Genomic DNA, 20787 nt, shown 5'->3' on the forward strand with positions numbered 1-20787 from the left:
TTAGAAGTGTCTTTTATTCTGATCCTTTTGACAAGCTGAAGTTCTGGTCACTGTCCCCAACAAAGAGTCAGTGTGGAGGGGAAAGGGGTGGAATTAATTGAACCTAGAGGAAGGGACTTTGAAGGGCGGAGCTAAAGCCAAAGGACACATCAGTGAATCCTTTAAATAAAGGTCTCACACTGGTCTCCAAGGAGTGTGTAGGACCAGCAGGCAGGAGGCTGGGCTGCTCCACTGCCTTCCACCTTTTCCTCCTCCTGCGTGTCTGTCTGTGAGAAAGAGCGTGAGCCCAGGGAGAGATGATGAAGCCGGAGGAGTACAGAGAGAGAGGTGAGTGATGGGCATCCCTGACTCTCTCCCCTTCTACCATCTCCTGCGGGCACTGCTACTGGTGGGTGGCCCTGTGGGGTGTCATTTGACTGGGAGAATTAGAATTGATTTGCATTTTAATTAAAGAATTAGAATTGGCTTCACCAATATTTTCCAGGGATGCAGGATCAAAGTTTAAGCTTTTCTCAATCTCTCTTTCATTCTCTCTCTCATATTCCAACTTTCATATAGGTCCACTCTGCTGTGTCACCATTTTCCTTTCTACTTTCTCACAAGAAAGAGGATTTAAATTCCTGGTAGACTAAATGGGGAAAAAAGGAATCATTCATATCCTGAAAGAGAAAAAAAAAAAAAAAAAAATTCCTAGAAGTATTCTGTAGTTGTTGCAAAATCTACTTCCTTACCATTCATTTTTCTATCTGTGAGCATATCAATCATGTTAATGTCACAGTGCCTGTTCTTTTGTTTAGTCATTACTTCCATAAATATTTAGTGAGTACCTACTATGTATGGAAAAGGAGGTCTGGTGGCACAACTGTTAAGTGCTTAACTGCTGAGAGATTTGCTTCAAACCTACCCAGTGATTCTATGGGAAAAGACCTAGTATTCTGTTCCCGTAAAGACTACAGCCTAGGAAATTCTATATGACAGTTCTACTCTGTCACATAGGGTTACTGTGAGTCTAAATGGACATAATGACATCTAATAACAACAAAAGAATGTATCAGGAAGCCTGGTGGCATAAGCAGTTTGCAATTGGCTGCTAACCTAAAGGTTGGGAGTTGGAATCCAGGTTAGAATCCATCCAGTGGCTCGCAGAAGGATAGACCTGAGTGAGTTTGGTTGGTGTTATGTATCAAACCTTGTGTGATGAGCAAAACCAAACGGATACCCTGCTTTGGGGCATGGCTTTCCTCAGGGAAAGTGGATAGTTGCTTTCAAGAGGATCTTGAATATCTTCCTCTCCATAATTTTTTATAGCTTCACCACCCCAACTGATCTGTCAGATTATCTAAAAATTTTTGGCTGCCAGGTATTATGTCATGTAAAATTTGATTTTTACTCTTTCTTCTCCACTCAGAGACAACCCAAGTTGCCATCAACCTTTACACTTTAATGTATTAGCTTATTCCATTGCTTTCCCAAGACACATTTAGGTGAGAGCAGGTTCCTGTGGAAATTCATCCTGTGAATGGAACAAAAATACATTTGATGCTGTCCCTGGACAAGTGGGAGGCTAGGTCCTGAGCTCTGAGAGCTTTGGTGGGGGCCTCTGAGAGAGGCACTGACCATGGGAGGGGAGGAGGGGGAGGAGGAGAGCAGGAAGAAAAGAGAAGGGCTATGAAAGCTCTCTGTTTCCTTCACACTTTTGTCCAGGACTGGTCCTGATTATAAGAACTTTGTATGAACTAGTGAAGAGAGAAGAATATGGTTTCTCTCTTCTCTCCTCTGTATCTCTCTCTTTGCGGGGGGAAAATATACTCTGGGATGCTAAGGAAGGATTATAAATATTGAGAGAAATACTTGGACACACAGAAAGGGAGAGAAACAATGAGAGAGAGAGAAAGAGAGAGAGAGAGAACATGAGAGAGATGCAGAGTGAGCAAGAGACAGGCACTGAAGATTGAGACCAGTCCCAGAGAAATGAAAGAGAAGAAAGAAAAACACATTTGCAGTGACTTCAGAGTATTTGCCTTTGGTTTCTTTCTTCCTTAATCATTTGATAAAATTCTTTGATCATCTTAAATATGTCTAGACACTACGGTGTGAGGGGCAGGGGGTATAGATAGATAAAAAAAAGTGATTAAGGCACAGTTGCTCATTTCCCTGAGATGTCAGGCGTTCTTAATCTGGACCTATGGTTGGGAGTTCTGGTAGCATAGTGCCTAAGGCACTTGGCTGCTAACCAGAAGGCTGGCAGTTCAAACCCACCAGCCACTCCTTGGAAGGCAGGTTGGGTAATCTACTTCCATAGTGATACCGCCTCGGAAACCCAAGGAGGGTCTCTGCTATGAGTCAGGTCTGATTCGAGGGCACATAACAACAACAGAAATTATACAAAAAAATTTTTTTGTGTGTGTAAAAGTTTACAAGTTTTTTTTTTTTTAATCTTGCAGTAAATATGTATGTAAACAAACATTTGCCCTTTCAAGATTTTTTACATGTACAATTAAAGAACACCAAAAGAATCAAACTCACTGCTGCGGAGTTGGATCCAACTTATAGCAACCGCTCCTTGGATTTTCGAGGCAATTATCACTGTGGAAGTAGATTGCCCAACCTTCCTTCCCAGGAGTGGCAGGTGGATTTGAACCACCAGCCTTCTGGTTAGCAGTCAAGTGTCTTAGGCACTACACCACCAGAGATCCTACATATACAATTAGGTAACATTAATGACCTTCACCACATTGTTTAACATTACCAAAAACCAAAACCTGTTGCCATTAAGTCCATTCCCATTCACAGCAACCCTGTAAGACAGAGTAGAACTGCCCCATAGGGTTTCCAAGGCTGTCATCTATACAGAAGTGAACTGCCACATCTTTCTCCTGTGGAGCAACTGGTGGGTTCAAACCACTGACCTTTTAGTTAGCAGCAAGTGCTTAACCACTGTGCCACTAGGACTCATTTGTTTTACATTGCTGCTATCTATTTCCAAAATTTTCTATCACTTTTAATAGAAGCTCAGTGTCCACTAAGCAATGAGTCCCCTTTTCCCCCCTCCCTCTCACCTGCCCTTGATTATCACTAATAAACTATGGGCTCTGTATATTGCCTATTCTAGGTATTCAGTTAAGTGGGATCATACAATATTTGTCCTTCAGTGAGTGTAAGTTTAGACTTTTAACTGGATTCTGAAAGATATCCATAGGTCCAAAAAAAAAAAAAAAAAAAAAGGTGAGGAATTACAGATCCAGTAGGAATGGTGATCAAATAGTTTTTCACCCTTTATTAGACTGGGCATGGAAATTTGCCATCTTGCTAACGAATAATATAGTGGGTGTTGTTGTTGTTATGTGCCGTCGAGTCGGACCTGACTCATAGCGACCCCTCCTTGGGCTTCCGAGGCAGTATCACTATGGAAGTAGATTGCCCCATCTTCCTTCCGAGGAGTGGCTGGTGGGTTTGAACCACCAGCCTTCTGGTTATCAGTCGAGTGCCTTAGGCACTACACTACCAGAGCTCCCTTAGTGGGTGTGGGTGTAAAATAGTCTTTTTGGACAGAAAGAGCCACTGAATTTCTACTGAATCTGTGAGGTAATAAATGAATAGATGTTCTGTTCTTTGAGAAGAAAATAAAGGTAGGAGAAATGATCAAGATTGATAAATTAAGGGGGAGGAGAAAGAAATATTTTTCTTTGGTGCTAGAGTTTTCTGCTTTGGAGAATTTCCTTCCTATTCATTTGTTCACTCATACACTCCCTCCATAATTCATTCACTCCCTCACTCATTATTCCATTCTGGAGCCCAAGATTTCTCTTGCTGGCCTGTGAATCTTTTTCCTTCACCAAGTCTCTTGTCCCAGACCCAAGGTAAATAGGCACGAATTGGTCAGACCCAGTCAGAAGTCATAAGCTTGGTTTCTCTGCCTTCCTTCTAGGAAAAGAGATGGTGGATTACATCTGCCAGTACCTGAGCACTGTGCGGGAGAGGCAGGTCACCCCAGACGTTCAGCCTGGCTACCTGCGAGCCCAGCTTCCTGAGAGAGCTCCTGAGGAACCTGACAGTTGGGACAGCATCTTTGAGGACATTGAGAGGATCATCATGCCTGGGGTGAGAAACAGTGACTACAAGGGGGATTCTGGATTTTAGGGCACAGGGAGGTGAGTGGTAGCCCTGAAGGAAAGGCTCTCTGGATCAGCCTGGGATGAAAGTTAATCTTTAGGCTACTTGCCATCAACATTCAAGCTTGCCAGCTGGACAAGTGGAGGGTCAGGACTTTGATAGACATTAGGTTTTTGATGCCAGGGCTAGCCTGTAGTACTGGGTGGGGACCCAAAGGAGAACAAGGACTGCATCCCAGGGTACCAGGGCTGGAGAACGACTGAAGTGTGGAATTCTGGTGAGATGGGCCAAGAAGTGAAAACTGGGTCTGAGGTGAAACTACAATTTCATGGCCAGACAGAGGAAGCTAGAGATAGACCCTGAAGGCACAAAGGACAGAGCCAGGGATTCTGTTACAGAAAGTCTGAGACCATGCCAAAGGGAAGGGAAGAGGCTGGGAATATGGCCCCCTGAGGTCACCATGGTTATCAGGTTGGGAAGTCCAAGAGGTGGAGGGGCTCCAGTCAGCCCCCTCCTTTCTCTTTTGTGAAGTGAGAACCATGATCTTCCTTACTAGGCAAAGCCTTGTGATTGAGATGCTTTTCAAGGGTAGGAAGAGCTTCCCCCTGACTCACTGATACTCTCCATGACAAAGGATGTAAGCTGGTGAGAGCTCTGACCTGGGCTAGGGAATAGATGTGAATCTGGAAGCTTAGTAATGCATGGGGCTGGAGCTTCAGCCCCTGCAATAGGAAGCTCACTTTGGGTTTTGCTAATGCCCCTGGCCACCAGGGGTGAGGAACTGTGCCAGGGTGCTCACACTAAACACCCACCAGGCAAGGTGTTGAACCTATTGCAATCAGTTCAGTCATGGCTAACAAAGTGAAACAAGAACAGACCTGAATTTTAAAATTTGGATGATCTGAAATGATAAATGGAATAGGAAAAATTATGGGTTGAAGCTCTGGATTGGGAGACTCTGAAGAGGTAATAGTGAGTTCTGATGTGTGTGACATTGGATCATTGCCAGGACCGTAGTCATCGATTCAAAGTAGAGTGGTTGGTCGCCATCTTTGAGCTGAGCCCCACTGTTTTCAACTCAGTTGTTCAAGGGATTTGGCTGTCATGCAACTCTGGTGGCATAGTGCCTAAGGCATTTGACTGCTAACCAGAAGGCTGGTGGTTCAAACCCACCAGCCACTCCTCAGAAGGAAGGTTGGGCAATATACTTCTGTAGTGCTACCACCTTGGAAACCCAAGGAGGGGTCACTATGAGTCAGATCTGACTCCACGGCAGTGTTTGGTTTGGGTTTTGGTTTGGCAATGTGCATGCTGCCCTTATTTTCTAAAAAGCAGATTAGGTTTCTAGCAGAGCTTTGTAATTTTTCCCATTCAGATTATCATTCCAGTTCACCCATGTTTTAAAAATTCAAGTCCATTCTGGTGTCATTTTGTCAGCCATGACTGAACCAGGCTAAACCAGTTCAAAGCTCTGACACCAGGCCTCCTTCCTTTTATTGAGCTCCCTGGAAGAATTGCAGCCGGAGTACTCCTTGGAAGTGAAAATGTCCAGACTTCGTCTCACTTACTTTGGTCATATTGTCAGAAGGGACCATTCCCTGGAGAAGGATATCATGCTTGGTGAAGTGGAGGGTCAGCGATACAGGGGAAGGCCCTCATTGTCGATGGGTAATGATGGGCTCAGGTATAGCAAGGATTATGGGGCTGGCACAGGACCGGGCAGTGTTTGTTCTGCTGTACACAAGGTTGCTATGAGTCGGAGCCGACCCAATGGTACCTAACAATGACAACAACATGCCATATGCCAGGCACTGTACTAGTCACTTTAAAGGCAAGCTCATTTAATCCTTGCAGTGACCTTCCAGTCCTGTCCAGTGATCACCGAGTCAACTCTGACTCCTGGTGACCCCCTGTGTGTCACAATAGGGTTTTCAATGACTGATTCTTTGGAAGTAAATTGCCAGGATTTTGTTCCAAGTGCCTCTGGGTGGCCTTGAACTTCCAACCTTTGAGTCAGCAGAGCACATAAATCATTTGCACCACCCAGGGATTCTACAGTAACCCTAGAATCCTTGTTTTACAGGTAAGGAAACTAATACTCAGAGAAGTTAATTGTCTTGACAAAAGTCACACAGAATAATTACCTGGCAGATTCAAGATTTTAATGTAAGCCAGTCTTACTCTAAAGTCTTGGCTCTTTCTCCAGCACTTCACTACCTTTACTGGTGAGTGACATAGTGCACCCAGGCTGAGCCCATGATGAAGCTGGGCACCCAATGTCACCCCTTCAGCTGTGCCCTTCCACTCTCTGCTTGGGGCATTTGTGCTCTGAATTGCAGAGGCTCTTTCCAAGGCTGACTTGAGATGTGTCCTCACCATCCTCAAAGCTTTACCAAGGAGACCAACTCCCAGATAAGATTATCACACAGATCCCGTTCTGTAAAGTGTAATCTGACCAGGAGCTAACTGTAATCTGGCAGTAAGACTGAAAGAAACTGTCAAAAGATGGGGCAATGAGCTGATTCATTTGATTGAAAGAAATTCTAGCAGTTGCTTGAGGGAGGGTGTGGTCAAAGAGGCTCATTTCTGGACACAGAGGCATGTCTGCTTTCGATAAGGGCTCCTCTGGCTTATCTTTTCTTATTTATCTTACAAGAACAGACAATTGCCTCTTGATAGGGTCAGGAGATGGGAGCCCTCCTCTGGGGTTTCCAACATACTGTCACTAAATACCACGATAAGGAATGCCTGATCTTTCATCTCATCTCACAGGTTGGACCAGCCTCTGGGAGTTGCCTGAAAACAGTTGATCCTTTGCTTTCTTAACATGGTCAGCACCCTCATTGAAAGCTGGAAAAATTGTTTCCTTCCTGCCACCTCCCAAGCTAAATGGAGAAAAAGTCTCCTTCTCCTTTAAGTCCAACCTTGGTTAGAACACCCTTATTTACTCTTCATGAGGGAGAAGAGGTGGTCCAGGGGGAGAATGCCATCCTGCTGACATACTTGGGTTCTGGAGTCACACAGGTTTGGACTCCTGTCTTGGCTCTGTGATCTATCCCTTGTGAGATGTATGTGACCACAGGCATGCTGTCTGTCTCTGCCAGCCCCAATCATCATCTGTAAAACTAGGGTAGTGGTAGAAACTACAGCATGTGGGTACTGTCAGCAGTAAGTAAGATAAAACATGTAAAGCAGAAGATACTGTTATTACATAAGATACTTTCAATGATCCCAGGTGGTATAAAAGTTAAGCATTCAGTTGCTAACCCAAAGGTTAATGGTTCAAACCCATCTAGTGGCTCTGCAGGAGAAAAAGACCTGGTGATCTTCTCCCATAAATATTACAGCCTAAAAAACCCAATGGGGCAATTATTTTCTGTCACATAGGGTTGCTATCAGTTGAAAATAGACTAGACGGTGCCTAATAACAACAGGAAACCTTCTACCTGGTGAAAATCAAAGGAAAATTTTGATTATCTAAGAGTGAAGTCAGGACATGGAATGTGTCTTTTACTACAGTATTAGGAGCTCTGGTGGCATAGTGCCTAAGGCACTTGACTGCTAACCAGAAGGTTGGTGGTTAAAATCCACCAGCCACTCCTCGGAACGAAAGTTGGGCAATCTACTTCTATAGTGATACCACCTTGGAAACCCAAGGAGGGGTCGCTATGAGTCGGGTCCCAGTCAATGGCATGTAACAACAACAACAGGTTGCCATTAACATTAAAACTAGTTGCTGCTGAGTTGGCTCTGACTCATGGTGACCTGGTGAGAGTACAATGGCACTCTACAGGGTTTTCAATGGCTGATCTTTTGCAAGATCTCTTGGCTTTTCTGCTGAGCCTTCTTTGGGTGGACTCAAACCTCCAAACTTTCAGTTAGTGGCCAAGACTGTTAGCTGTTTTCACCACCCAAAGATCTTATTAATAATCCAAACCAAACCAAACTCACTGTCATTGAGTCAATTCTGACTCATAGCAACCCCCTTTGGGCTTCCGAGGCAGTAAATCTTTATAGCAGTAGATTACCCAGTTTTCCTTCCACAGAGTGGCTGGTGGATTTGAACCTCAGTCAAATACTTTAGGCACTATGCTACCACAGTGCTGTATGTTTTACAAATCTTCAGCCCCTGCTGACCCATACAATAACCATGGGAGACAGGATTTATTTTATAATGAGAAATTGAGGTCTAAAAAATATGCAGGGTAGGATCCTGGCTTTATGGGGCCTGAAGGATACACAAATTTCGGGATTCCCTTTAAGAAAAAAAAATTAAGTATGGATCTTGAAACAAGTCCTTATAAATGTGGGATCTGGAAGCTTGAGTTCTTTAGCTTTAGCTCCACAGTAAATCAATAAGGTCACATTGCTGCTTAGGGACAGAGGCAGGACTGGAACCTATGACTTTGAACTTCATTATGCTCCTTCCATTGTAACACGCTGTCTAGGACCCAGTCCTTGCTCGTGAAGCATTATCAGAATTGTGCACACTGAATGACCGGATGATGCCCTGAGATGTTATCTACTGAGTCCTCTGAAGGTTGCACTGCCTAGAATGAGAGTGCTCTGTGTGACAGGAGGGATCAACGGGACCAGGAGAGCTGGGAAAGGGTCATGGAGGAAAGAAATATTTAGTAACTCTCTACGAATTAACAGATGTTGGGTGGTCATGTCTGTGTGGGAGCACCTTCCTGTCAGAGAACACAGCATTGCTCAAAAACACGATCACTGAAATGAACAGGACATGGTTGCAGAACTGTGAGATGAGGTGAGATTAGATAATCAGTGGGGCAGATGAACCATGGAGGATGCTTCAGAGGCCTCTTATGGGAGCCCTGTCTGTCCAGTTCCTCTTTACATCCATTGTTTAAAATCGAGGTAAAAGGCACATAACATAAAATGAACCATTTTAAGGTGAACAATTCAGTGGCATTTAGGACATTCATAATGTTGTGCAACCACCACCTTTATTTAGGTTCAAAATATTTTCATCCCAGAAGGAAAGCCTGTAACTGGTAAGCAGTTGCTCCCCATTCCTTCCTCCACCCCCAGCCCCTGGTAACCACCAATCTGTTTTTAACTATGGATTTACCTATCCTGGACATGTCATATAAATGGAATCATACAATATGTGGCCTTTTGTGTCTGGCTTCGATCACTTAGCATAATGTTTTCGAGGCTTATCCATGCTTATCCATGCTTATCCAAGAAGCATGTATTGGTGCTTCTTTCTTTCTTTTTTTTTAAATAAAACAAAACAAAAACCTCCATTCCATTCTGTGACTGGATAATTGGTAGAATTCCTATCTTCCATACAGGAGACCTGGGTTGGCTTTCTGGCCATTGCACATCATGCGTAGCTACCACTTGTCTGTCAGCAGAGGCCTGCCTATTGCTGTGATGCTGTACAGGTTTCAGTGGAGCTTTCAGTCTAACACAGACTAGGAAGATCTACTTCTGAAAATCCAGCAATGAAAACCCTATGGATCACAATGGTCTGATATGCAGCCAATCACAAGGTGGTGTAGGACCAGGCAGCCTTCCATCCTACTGTGCATGGGTTTCCCGTGAGTCAGGGGCTGACTCAGAGACAATTAACAACAACAACAATGTCAACAATATTCTATTATCTAGTTTTTCTTTTCTTTCTTAATTGTGGGCTCAGGGGTAGCCTGGATGCTAGCCCTCTCTTCTTTCTCTCCATCACCACTGGGAAGCTAAGGAAACTTTGAGCCCATTCCCATTTGGGTGCCTAAAAGCTCAGTGCTTCATAAAATAAAAGATAGTTTTTACAAGAAACTGGCTGAGACAAGCAACCTGCTCTTCTAGCACCTATAGTCTCCTCTTTCTCTTATTACTGGGCGGGGAAGATGTAGGGAGTAAGCATTGGAGACAAATGTGAACACGACTCAGAATAGCACAGCCCTAATTACTGTAACAATTTTCATTTTGCACACTCTTTTCTGGTCTTTTCATATGTGCAACCTACTGATGAACTGGGTTAGAATACCAGAAACGTGGCAATGAATATGTCTGATTTTTATGGATTTGTGTCACTTGTCTGGGAGGATCACTGGAGGTGGAGCTCCTCACAAAAATGGCTCCTGGTGCCAATTGTGTGCATGCTCTGCCCCCAGGTGGTACACTGGCAGAGCCCCCACATGCATGCCTACTTCCCAGCCCTCACTTCTTGGCCATCCTTGCTGGGAGACATGCTGGCCGATGCCATCAACTGCTTGGGATTCACCTGGGTGAGTAGCAAAAGCCATAACCAGTGGCAGCAGGGGACACAGCAGGAAGTAGTATCTGGGGACAGACATGTTTTGTCCTACTCTATGAACAGGGCCCCAAGTTAAATATTAATAATGGTTACATTCATGACCTTATACTTTATATAAATTATCTCATTTAATTTCTTTAACACTTATAGCATCAGGAGTATTGGCCTCATTTTTCAGATGAGGTGATTGAGGCTTAAGCATCTTATCTCTCCAAGATCATACTGCTGCTAAACAGAGAGATGATATTCGAACTGACATCTCTCTTTTGCCAAAAGTTAGGTCCCTAACCAGTGCACTTCTGTGCCTGGTGGGTCCCAACTACTTCCATACTCTTGTCTTTGAGAGACTAGGGACATGCTCTCAGCCTTCCCTTAATAACTTCATAAGTACCCATCAGCTTGAAATTGTGCCAATTGCCTCATAGAACATCTTTGTATTTTAAGCCTCAACTATCATCAGTGTCTGTGAGTGTGTAAGGGGGGAGGTTATTATCATTTCCAGGAAGGAGTGCTTTCTATTTTAGTCCTAAAACTCCCCCTCCCAGGCTTTAGAATGCTTCTCAGCTACATATTTTAGGGACTGGGGAGCCAAATCCAAACCAATCATTTCTAGAGTCTTGGAGTCATAAAGGAATCTATCCCAGTGAAGGCTGCATGAATCCTAAGCTTCAAAATCTTTTCCTTTTTGGTTTGGCAGAGGATGAGGTAGAGGTGGGGCACAAAGCCTGACCTTGACCCTTTTTTCCTAGGAGATGATAGGCTCCCACTGATATCATCACAGCCAAGAAGGTCCAGGGCAGAAATGGATGTGTTTCTGGGTAAGGGGGGTATCCTAATGACCTTCCTTTCCCTCTTTCAGGCTTCCAGTCCTGTGTGCACGGAGCTGGAGATGAATGTCATGGACTGGCTGGCAAAAATGCTGGGACTCCCAGAGCACTTCCTGCACCACCACCCCAGCAGCCAGGGAGGAGGTGTCTTGCAGGTGCCTTCAATAGGAAAATTCTACTGAGTTATGCCAAAAGGTTTAAGTAGCCAAAGGCTTGCTTGGGCAATTCTTTTGTTTCCGTGAGGTTTCTACCATGTTCCTCACACCGTTACTGTCACCGTCACCACCATCATCATCATTTCCATCAGCACTACCATGATTGACACCATCATCACCAACACCACCAGCACTACCATGATTGACACCACTGTCATCAACACCACCATCTCCATAGCTATGACCTCTGCCACTGCCACCACTCCCACCATTGCTGCCAATACCACCCTGACCTCTGCTGCCTTTACCCTGCTGTCACCACCACTGTCTCTTCCTTTCTCTTTTTTTTTTTTTAGTCTCTATAAAATAGGGGTAGTAATAGCAATGTTTTTCTGAAAGAGTGGATGTGAAGATTAAATGACCTGCTCTATTAAATGACAGCAGCCTTATTTTCTGGACCCACTCACTAGCTGATTCTCACACCAGCCTCATAGCAAGATAAAAGTTTGAATCTCAAAAAAACACAAATTACTGCCTGTTGTGGACATTCAGGGTCTAACCCTTGTTGGAATAACCTATGCTCCCACCTCAAGAGGCAGTTAAAGAAATTCTCTTCATCTTATGGATGGAAAATGTCATTGCCAAGGGCAGTAGTAGCTCAAGGTCACAAGTGTTAACAGCAACAAAAACAGAGCCAGACTCTCATCAAAATCCATCTTCATACCTTGGAAATTGAGAGGTACATCTTTTAAAATAGTTTTTTCATCGGGAGAAAATTTATATCTGTCAGAGAAGTCATTCTTCTTTTTGGTCTCTGTGACATCTCTATTAAGAATGTTGATATTAGATAAACACTTGTTTTCATTACTTCCCTGGAAAATTACATACAGGTGTCCCAGGACGTAGGGTACTGTGAATGTGGAAGGCAGACTAAGTATACCTGTTGAGGAGAAAGGATGCCCCTTAGGCAGGAGCTGTGTATGTTTTACTAACTGGAGGTTCAAACCCACCAACCACTCCTCGGAAGGAAGGCTGGGCAATCTACTTCTGTAGTGATACTGCCTCGGAAACCCAAGGAGGGGTCGCTATGAGTCAGGGCCGACTCGACGGCACACAACTACAACAACAACAACAACATTACACACACACACATACACTTCCCTATGAAACACCAGGGAGAATTTGGTAAGAGAAAACAGAGAGAGAGGGTGCCATTGGTGATCTTGTTTCCATTACAGAGCACAGTCAGTGAATCAACCTTGATAGCTTTGCTGGCAGCAAGGAAGAACAAAATCCTGGAAATGAAAAAGTCTGAGTCTGATGCTGATGAGTCCACTCTGAATGCCCAACTCATTGCCTATGCCTCTGACCAGGTGAGTGCCCAATGCAGGACAAACCTCAGGTCATCGCTTGATTGAGCCCCTGGCTTCTGGAGTCTTCAGTTCTTGAGCAGTTTTCTCCTAGACATGATTGTGCTGAGGTTCAGGATAGTTCAGATCTTGGAGGTTGTCTCCAGGACCTATAAAACAAACAAACAGAAACATCCTAAATTTTGTTGAGTGGATTACAATTTTTTTTTTAATTTTGTTTTGATTTGGGTGAAGATTTACAGAGTAAATTCACTTTTCATACAGCAGTTCACATATACTTTGTCTCATGTCATTGACCAAAATTTACAATACAACAGCTCCCCTCCCACTTCCTCCCCATAGTTACCTCTTCCCAGTGTCCATCCCTCCATACTCTTCTGCGCCCTGAGCTGTCTCCCTGTGCATAAGCAGCCCTTCCTTCTCCCATGATTGTTCTCTCCAGGGTGTGTGTCTACTTGAGGTAAATGTTTAACTCACTTGCCTGTGCTTTGTTTGGCTGGAAACCACAGGTGTGGGTTCAATTCCAGACCTGAAGGGCAGCTAGGGGCCATAGTCTCAGTGGTTTCACCAGGCTCTATTGGACTAGCAAACCTGGTCCCCACCTTCTTTTTTTTTTTTGCCGAGTGGATTACAATTTATGTTCACCCCATGTATGTCAGAGTAAAACTACTCCATAGGGTTTTGAATGGCGGGTTTTGGGGAAGTATATCACCAAACCTTTCTTCCAAGACACCCCTGGGTGGACTTGAACCTCCAACCTTTTTGTTAATGGTTGAGCGTGCAACCATTTTGCACTACCCAGGGGCTCCTCTAGGAACTACAGGGTAAGGCAATGTTGAAACGTTTGTATTTAGTTCCCTTAGTGCTACCTGTCAGCACTTTCTGGGGAGTGCTCGCCTCAGGACAATTCTTTGCTAATAGGTCTCTATGGTCTTTCTAGGCCCACTCCTCAGTGGAAAAGGCTGGTTTGATATCTCTTGTGAAGATGAGATTTTTGCCTGTGGATAACAACTTCTCCCTCCGAGGTGACACTCTTCAGAAAGCTATTGAGGAGGACAAAGAGCGGGGCTTGGTGCCTGTCTTTGTAAGTCAGGATGTATTTGTAAGCTTAGAACAACAGAACTTGGAGGGAAGGAAGGGATTTTGGCAGAATTCAGCAACATGCTGCAAACAAAACCAAGAAGGTCCTCAAATACAATGTATTACAAATTTGAGCTGTATTATTAACCTAGATTATGATTAAGCTATATCATTTAGATATATTATAAGGTGTGTTGTGAAATACATTTTGTGGGACATAACAAGTAGAGAGGAAGAAAGAGAGAGAGAAATAGAATAGAAAATATCAGAGTACATTCATCTAGTTAGGATATGCATACTTTTGTGAAACTTTTATTTCATATACAAATGTATTTCAAATACTCATTTTATTTCAAATACAATATATGAACTAGATTGCAGTATAGCATATATCTCTTACTGTGGGTCGTGGTAAAAAAATAGTGTAAACTATGCACTGCTCCAGTGGCATGGGTGCAGCAGGTAATGTCTGTGTTTAGATCATTTTTTTTCAGGTCACTTACCTTCCCCTGTTAAAGTGCCTTTATTCTTCCCCAGGTGTGTGCAACACTAGGGACCACTGGGGTCTGTGCGTTTGACTGCCTGTCAGAGCTGGGCCCCATCTGTAAGTATATGCCCTGTCTGCTTAGGAAGACAAGTAATATATGTCTTTAGAGCAAGAACCTGAAACCAGCTTGGTGGGATTATTGTAGTCCCTCTTTGGTCAATGTGGAGAGCACAGGAAGAGCCACTGAAGACCACAAGGGCTTTCTCCCAGCCAGTCCAGGCCACTGCTTTTCCCATTGGTCTAACCAATGGTTTGAACTGCACTGCTCTATCTTGGATCTCATCTAGGAGGCAACAGAGGGAGAGACTCCCACCCTTCACCCCACCCCTACCCACACCCTGTGTTCTCACCATCTCACTTGTATGTCAAATGTCACTTCAAGCAGGTTATAACCAAAACACAGAGTGAATGAGACCACAAGAAATATCATCTACTCTAGGGTGAGAAAAGGAAAAGAGAAGTGTTGGAGAAATCATGATGGGAGATAACGGTGGAGAAGGGACCCAAATTGGATTGTTTAAAATCCCTAAACAAGATGCCCACTAAAAAGGGAGACATTTCCTCTCTGACTTTATACTAGATGCACTAATACTGCTCTCTGGGCCAATGGGAAGCTGGTTTCTGTAGCAGTAAGTTCTAGTCTGAGGCCAAAAGGATGTTGACTTCCTGCCTGGTGACAGGAAAAAGCCAGGGAGAAGCTTGATAGGCTTTCTAGAGAGGAAGTGGAGGCGGCTCATTCAGCTCACTTCCTCACGTGTCTCATCCTTCTCTTTGCAGTACACCATCCAGCTTGGTCAGGTCAGAGAAGGCTTTTGCTCAGTTGGTTGTACCACATACTCCTTAGCCATATGACCCTTGTCTCCTCAGGTGCCAGGGAGGGGCTCTGGCTCCATATCGATGCTGCCTATGCAGGCACTGCCTTCTTGTGCCCTGAGTTCCAGGGATTTCTGAAAGGCATCGAGTATGCAGATTCCTTCACCTTTAATCCTTCCAAGTGGATGATGGTGCATTTTGACTGTACTGGGTTCTGGTGAGTGTGGCAGTCAAGCTCTGAGTATGCGGGGAAACCTTACTTCCTCTGGAGAGGCCTCAGCGATTAATGCCCCTTTGTAATCCTGCAGGGTCAAGGACAAGTACAAGCTGCAGCAAACTTTCAGCGTGAACCCCATCTACCTCAGGCATGCCAACTCAGGTGCAGCCACTGACTTCATGGTGAGTGGCCAGAGAATGGACAGTTGGGCAAGCTTCTGAGAGGGTCCTCAGGTCTGAGACTGGCTGTATAGGCCCACCAATGGTCTCTGCATGTCAGCTTCTGTTGGAACAATGCATGCTATGAGCCCATCCCATAATATTGCTATCATATACCATTGGTTTCAAGTTGTGCCCAAGCATGTAGAATGAAGGCCTGCAAACAGTTAAAAACTTCAGGAAATTTGAGTTAGAATGGATTTGGCACTCCGAGTTTCCTGAATATCTGTTGAGAGCTCTAGTGGCGTAGTGCCTAAGGCATTTAACTGCTAACCAGAGGGCTGGCAGTTCAAACCCACCAGCCACTCCTCAGAAGGAAGGTTGGACAATCTACCATAGTGATCCTGCCTCAGAAACCCAAAGAGAGGTTGCTATGAGTCCGATCTGACTCAATGGCAGTGAGTTAGTTAGTTAGTAGAATATTGGTTGCATTTTAATTCCCAGTTCAAGTCTCTCTACCCTAGTGGACGACTTTCCTTCTGCTTCCATCTTGACTAATTTTTTTGCTTAGTCCCCACAGGCAGGGGTGCAGAATTTCCTTGGGTGAGGGAAGTAGCCTCATAGTTAAATCACATTCCTTTCTTGCTCCTTATAGAGGCACTGTGGGATGCTCTGTGGCAGGGATGGGGCACAGGTACTGTTTCTGCGGTTCTGGGTGCCTCCAAACTTTTCTGGGCTTCCTAACTAACTGCACCTAAACTCTCTTGAACCTGTCCACATTCCTAACCTGTATTATCTCCTAGGGAAACACATTTTCCAGATTAACTCAGTTTGAAGAAGAATCCTTCTTTTAACTGTAGAGAAAACAGGAACAAACAAATATGTCTCATAGAACACGGCCAACAAGAAGCAGCCGAGTAGAGTGGAGAGAGCTTGGTTTGGAATTCCATACCAGCAGTGGGCCTTTAGGAGCTCTGGTAGCATAGTGCCTAAGGCACTTGACTGCTAACCAGAAGGCTGGCAGTTCAAACCCACCAGCCACTCCTTGGAAGGAAGGTTGGGCAATCTACTTCCGTAGTGATACTGCCTTTGCAACCCAAGGAGTGGTTGCTAAGTGTCGGGGCCGACTCGACGGCACATAACAACAACAACAACAACAATATTCCTAAAGGAGCTCTGGAGGCATAGTGCCTAAGGCATTTGCCTGCTAACCAGAAGATTGGTGGTTCAAATCTATCAGCCACCCCGTGGAGGAAGACCAGGCAATCTACTTCCATAAAGATTTAGCACCTCGGAAACCCAAAAGGGGTCACTATGAGTCAGAATCGACTCAATGGCAATGAGCTTTTTTCTTTTCTTTTCTTTTTTTGGTTTGATTTAATATTCCTAAAAGCTCTTCTATCGTACTGAGGAGATTTGTTACAGCAAAGCAGTTAAACACGTAGGCACTAAAGGTAACTTGGGTATGGATGCTGGCTCCTCCATTTACTAATTTGTGTGGCCTTGGATGAGTTACTTAAACACTGTGTCTGTAAAATGGGGATCTGTAAAATGGGGATAATAATAATAATAATAATAATAATTATACCAGCTCCTTAGGCTTGCTGAAAGGATGCAATGAATTGATGCAGTGAAGTACAGTGAGGACTGGCACCAGTGAGAGTCATTCTTTGTAAAGAAGTGGTTTTGTCTTATCTCCTTGGACAACTGAAGGGTCTTGCTCTTTTAGTCCTAAGACAATGCCCATATAATAATAGCTCCATCACTTCTTGATTAATAGGCTATTCTTCCTTAGACCAGTTCAAGCTCCCTTGAGATTTCTGAAGCTTTTTGATTGGAAACACAGGCAGTAAGCTTGCAGTGGTGGGGGAGACCTTCTCCAGGTGGATAAAGATAGAAGAATAATTATTTTTTCATTGCCCTGGCCCTTTCTTTTTCTTTTTTTAAATTTTTATTGTGGTTTGGGTGAAAGTTTACAGAGCTAATTCACTTTCCATATAGCAGCTCACATACACTTTGTCTTATGACATTGACTGCAATTTCCCACAATGCAACAGCTCCCCTCCCACTTCCTCCCCATAGTTACCCTTTCCCTGTATCCTTCCCTCCCATGTACTCCTGCCCCCTGAAATGTCTCCCTGTGCACACAGGTTGATCTCTGTTCTCCCATGATTGATCTCTCCAAGGAGTGTATCTACCTAGTGTAAATGTTCACCTCATATGCCTGTCTTTTGTTTAGCTGGAAGCCGTAGGTGTGGGTTTACTTCCAGACCTGAAGGACAGCTAGGGGCCATAGTCACGGTGGTTCCATCAGGCTCTAATAGACCAGCAAACCTGATCCTTTTTTTTTTTTTTAATGATTTTGAGTTTTGTTCCACATTGTTCTCACATTCTATCCAGGATCTCCTACATAGATCCCCCTCCAGTGGTAGCCGGGCACCATCTAGTTTTTCTGGTCTCATAGTTGTATAGGCTTAGGATAGCATGGTGTACCAGTCACTTGAACTAATTGTTTCCAGGCATCTTTGGTTTTCTTCATTCTTCTTTGCTCTGGACAAGAAAAGACCCATCATTTCATCTAGGTGGCTGCTTGCAAGCTTTTAAGATCCCAGTCACTACTCGTCAAAGTAGGAAGTGGAACAATATCTTTGTGTAGTATATTATGCCAATTGAGCTTGATGTCCCCTGCAACCATGGTCCCGAGCCTACAGGTCCAACTACTCACTCCCTCTGGCTAGCTGGCTGTGGTGCCCTAGCCCTTTCTGATGAGTTTTTTTTTTTTTTTTTTTTTTTAATTAAGAACCAAGAACTCCACAACAGCCCAATAATCAGATATCTTTGAAGCCAACCCTATTTTTTTCCCCCCATGAGTGTTAAATGTTCCCATTCTCCTATAAATGTATTTTGGTCATCATAACTTAAGAGCATTTTCTCATTTACCCATTTTGAATTTCATATTACCCTTTTTATTCATTTATGATAGTACCTCAAGGAGCTCTGCTGGTGTAGTGCTTAAGGCATGTGACTGCTAACCAAAAGACTGATGGTTCAAACCCATCAGCACTCCTCGGAAGGAAGGGTGGGCAATCTACTTCCGTAGTGATACTGCCTCAGAAACCCAAGGAGGGCTCGCTATGGGTTGGATCCAACTCCACGGCAATGGGTTTGGTTTTGGTTTTATAGTACCTCAAGATCCTCCCATAGTTTGTTCCCACCAGTTTGGAGATTTTACAATACTCTCTCTATTCCAGATGACTTATAAAAAATTAAATTCAACTAATTCTACCACTGGTTCTGGGGACCTTACTTTTTTTAACTTCTATATCCAGAAGGTGCTGCTTTCTGCTTATTCTCCCCTCTCCTCTAATCCCGTGGGTTTAATTTTCAAGTCCATGAAGAAGCTCCTAGAAAAACTGAAGATGCTATCTTTGTCATGATTCTGGGTGTCTCTCTTGCTGCTCTGACCCATGCCCTAGGCTCTTTTTAACCCAAGTGGCTGCAGCTTTAAATAGAAGCTCAGCTCTGCTCAGGATGCATCAGAAATAGGGTACATCCTGGGAGAGAAGATTTAGGTACTTAATCCCTGGGGACCTGGAGTCACCAGAAATCAGGGCTGGATTCTCTGACAGTAGAGAAGCTCTCTATACTTGCAGTCCCAAAGGTACTGTGGAAGAGAGCTTTTGTAGATGGGCATCGTCTTATGTTTGGCAGATAACAACACCTGCCAAACCTTGCTAATTGTTGAAATGACACAGAGGAGGCCTGAGAATAATTCAAGTTAAAGAAAAGCCATGTCAGCCTTCATGAGTCCAAATTTCCTGTTCCAGTGGAAAATGTTGGCTGGAACTGCCCTCTAGATCAACATGGATCAGTTTTGGACTAGTAACAGAGAGGAACAATGAAGGATAAGGAAAGATTGTGAAGAAATCAAAATTAAAAGGGTGTTTTATCTCTGTTAGTTTGCTGGTGAAATAAAGTAGCCAGTTAGCCATAACCATCTGGAAGCCAGAATGTTCCCATAGAAGGCCCCTGTTTTAGAAGTTGGAATCAACTGGAATGGCAATGGGTTTTTCGGTTTATCCATTCATTACTCCTCCTAGAGTGTCCGTCCAGTCAACATTTTTCCCAGTAAACAGGATTCTGTTCTGTTTTCAGGTGTTGGTGCCCTCTGCTGGCAAACAAACGTCCCCAAGCTGGTCCTCAAAACTACAGAGCTTTCCTTGGAAACCAAAGGCTTAGTACTTTTATGCAGGAGAAACATTGTTAGTCTACTAGGGGCCAATGTCCTAACTGTGCCTAGGTCAGGAAAACCAGAGGTGAAGGATGGAGGTGAGGAAACTGTGAGGATTTGGCAATTCTTTTTTTTTTTTTTTTAATTTTTATTTTGATTTGGGTTAAAGTTTACAGAGCAAATCACTTTCCATACAGCAGCTCACATATACTTTGACTCATGACATTGACTGCAATTTCCCACAATGCAACAGCTCTCCTCCCACTTCCTCCCCAAAGTAACCTCTTCCCTGTGTCCTTTCCTCCCGTATACTCCTGCCCGCCCCCCACCCCAGCTGTCTCCCTGTGCATACATGGCCCTTGCATGGTTGATCTCTCCAAGGAGTGTATCTAGTTAATGTAAATGTTCAGCTCATATGCCTGTCTTTTGTTTGGCTGAAAGCCACAGGAGTGGGTTCAATTCCAGACTTGAGGGGCAGCTAGGGGCCATAGTCTCAGTGGTTCCATCAGGCTCTAATAGACCAGCAAACCTGGTCCCTTTTTCTTTTTTTAATTAATGATTTTGAGTTTTGTTCCACATTGTTCTCCCATTCTATCCAGGATCTCTGACATAAATCCCCCTCTGAGTTATTGACAGTGGTAGCTGGGTACCATCTAGTTATGGTCTCACAGTCATATAGGCTTAGGATCACATGGTATACCAGTCACTTGGACTAATTGTTTCCATGCATCTTTGGTTTTCTTCATTCTTCTTTGCTCTGGATAAGGAAAGACCCATCATTGCATCTAGATGTCCACTTGCAAGCTTTTAAGATCCCAGTTGTTACTCAAAGATTTGGCAATTCTTTGGACAGGCAGAAAAATATAATGGGGCAAATACTTGTTTGCAGTCAACAGAAACTATGGCAGAAGCTTTTTTATTTTATTTTATTTTGATATGGGTGAAGATTTACAGAGCAAATTCACTTTCCATACAGCAGTTCACATATACTTTGTT

General features: G+C 43.9%; 1 protein-coding gene across 1 annotated transcript in view; it reads left to right on the forward strand.

The window, feature by feature from the left end:
• Positions 1 to 296: 296 nt before the first annotated feature.
• Positions 297 to 20787, forward strand: part of HDC (histidine decarboxylase) — a 29709-nt gene continuing 9218 nt past the window's right edge. The window contains exons 1-9 of the mRNA XM_007935189.2: positions 297 to 327; positions 3929 to 4101; positions 10251 to 10364; positions 11253 to 11375; positions 12614 to 12748; positions 13686 to 13829; positions 14363 to 14429; positions 15240 to 15402; positions 15494 to 15584. Coding sequence (XP_007933380.1) covers positions 297 to 327; positions 3929 to 4101; positions 10251 to 10364; positions 11253 to 11375; positions 12614 to 12748; positions 13686 to 13829; positions 14363 to 14429; positions 15240 to 15402; positions 15494 to 15584 — 1041 coding nt within the window. The remainder of the gene's footprint in view (positions 328 to 3928; positions 4102 to 10250; positions 10365 to 11252; positions 11376 to 12613; positions 12749 to 13685; positions 13830 to 14362; positions 14430 to 15239; positions 15403 to 15493; positions 15585 to 20787) is intronic.

Source organism: Orycteropus afer, unplaced genomic scaffold (genome assembly GCF_000298275.1).
Source record: "Orycteropus afer afer isolate SDZICR_OR568_19922 unplaced genomic scaffold, OryAfe1.0 scaffold00026, whole genome shotgun sequence".
Taxonomy (NCBI): domain Eukaryota; kingdom Metazoa; phylum Chordata; class Mammalia; order Tubulidentata; family Orycteropodidae; genus Orycteropus; species Orycteropus afer.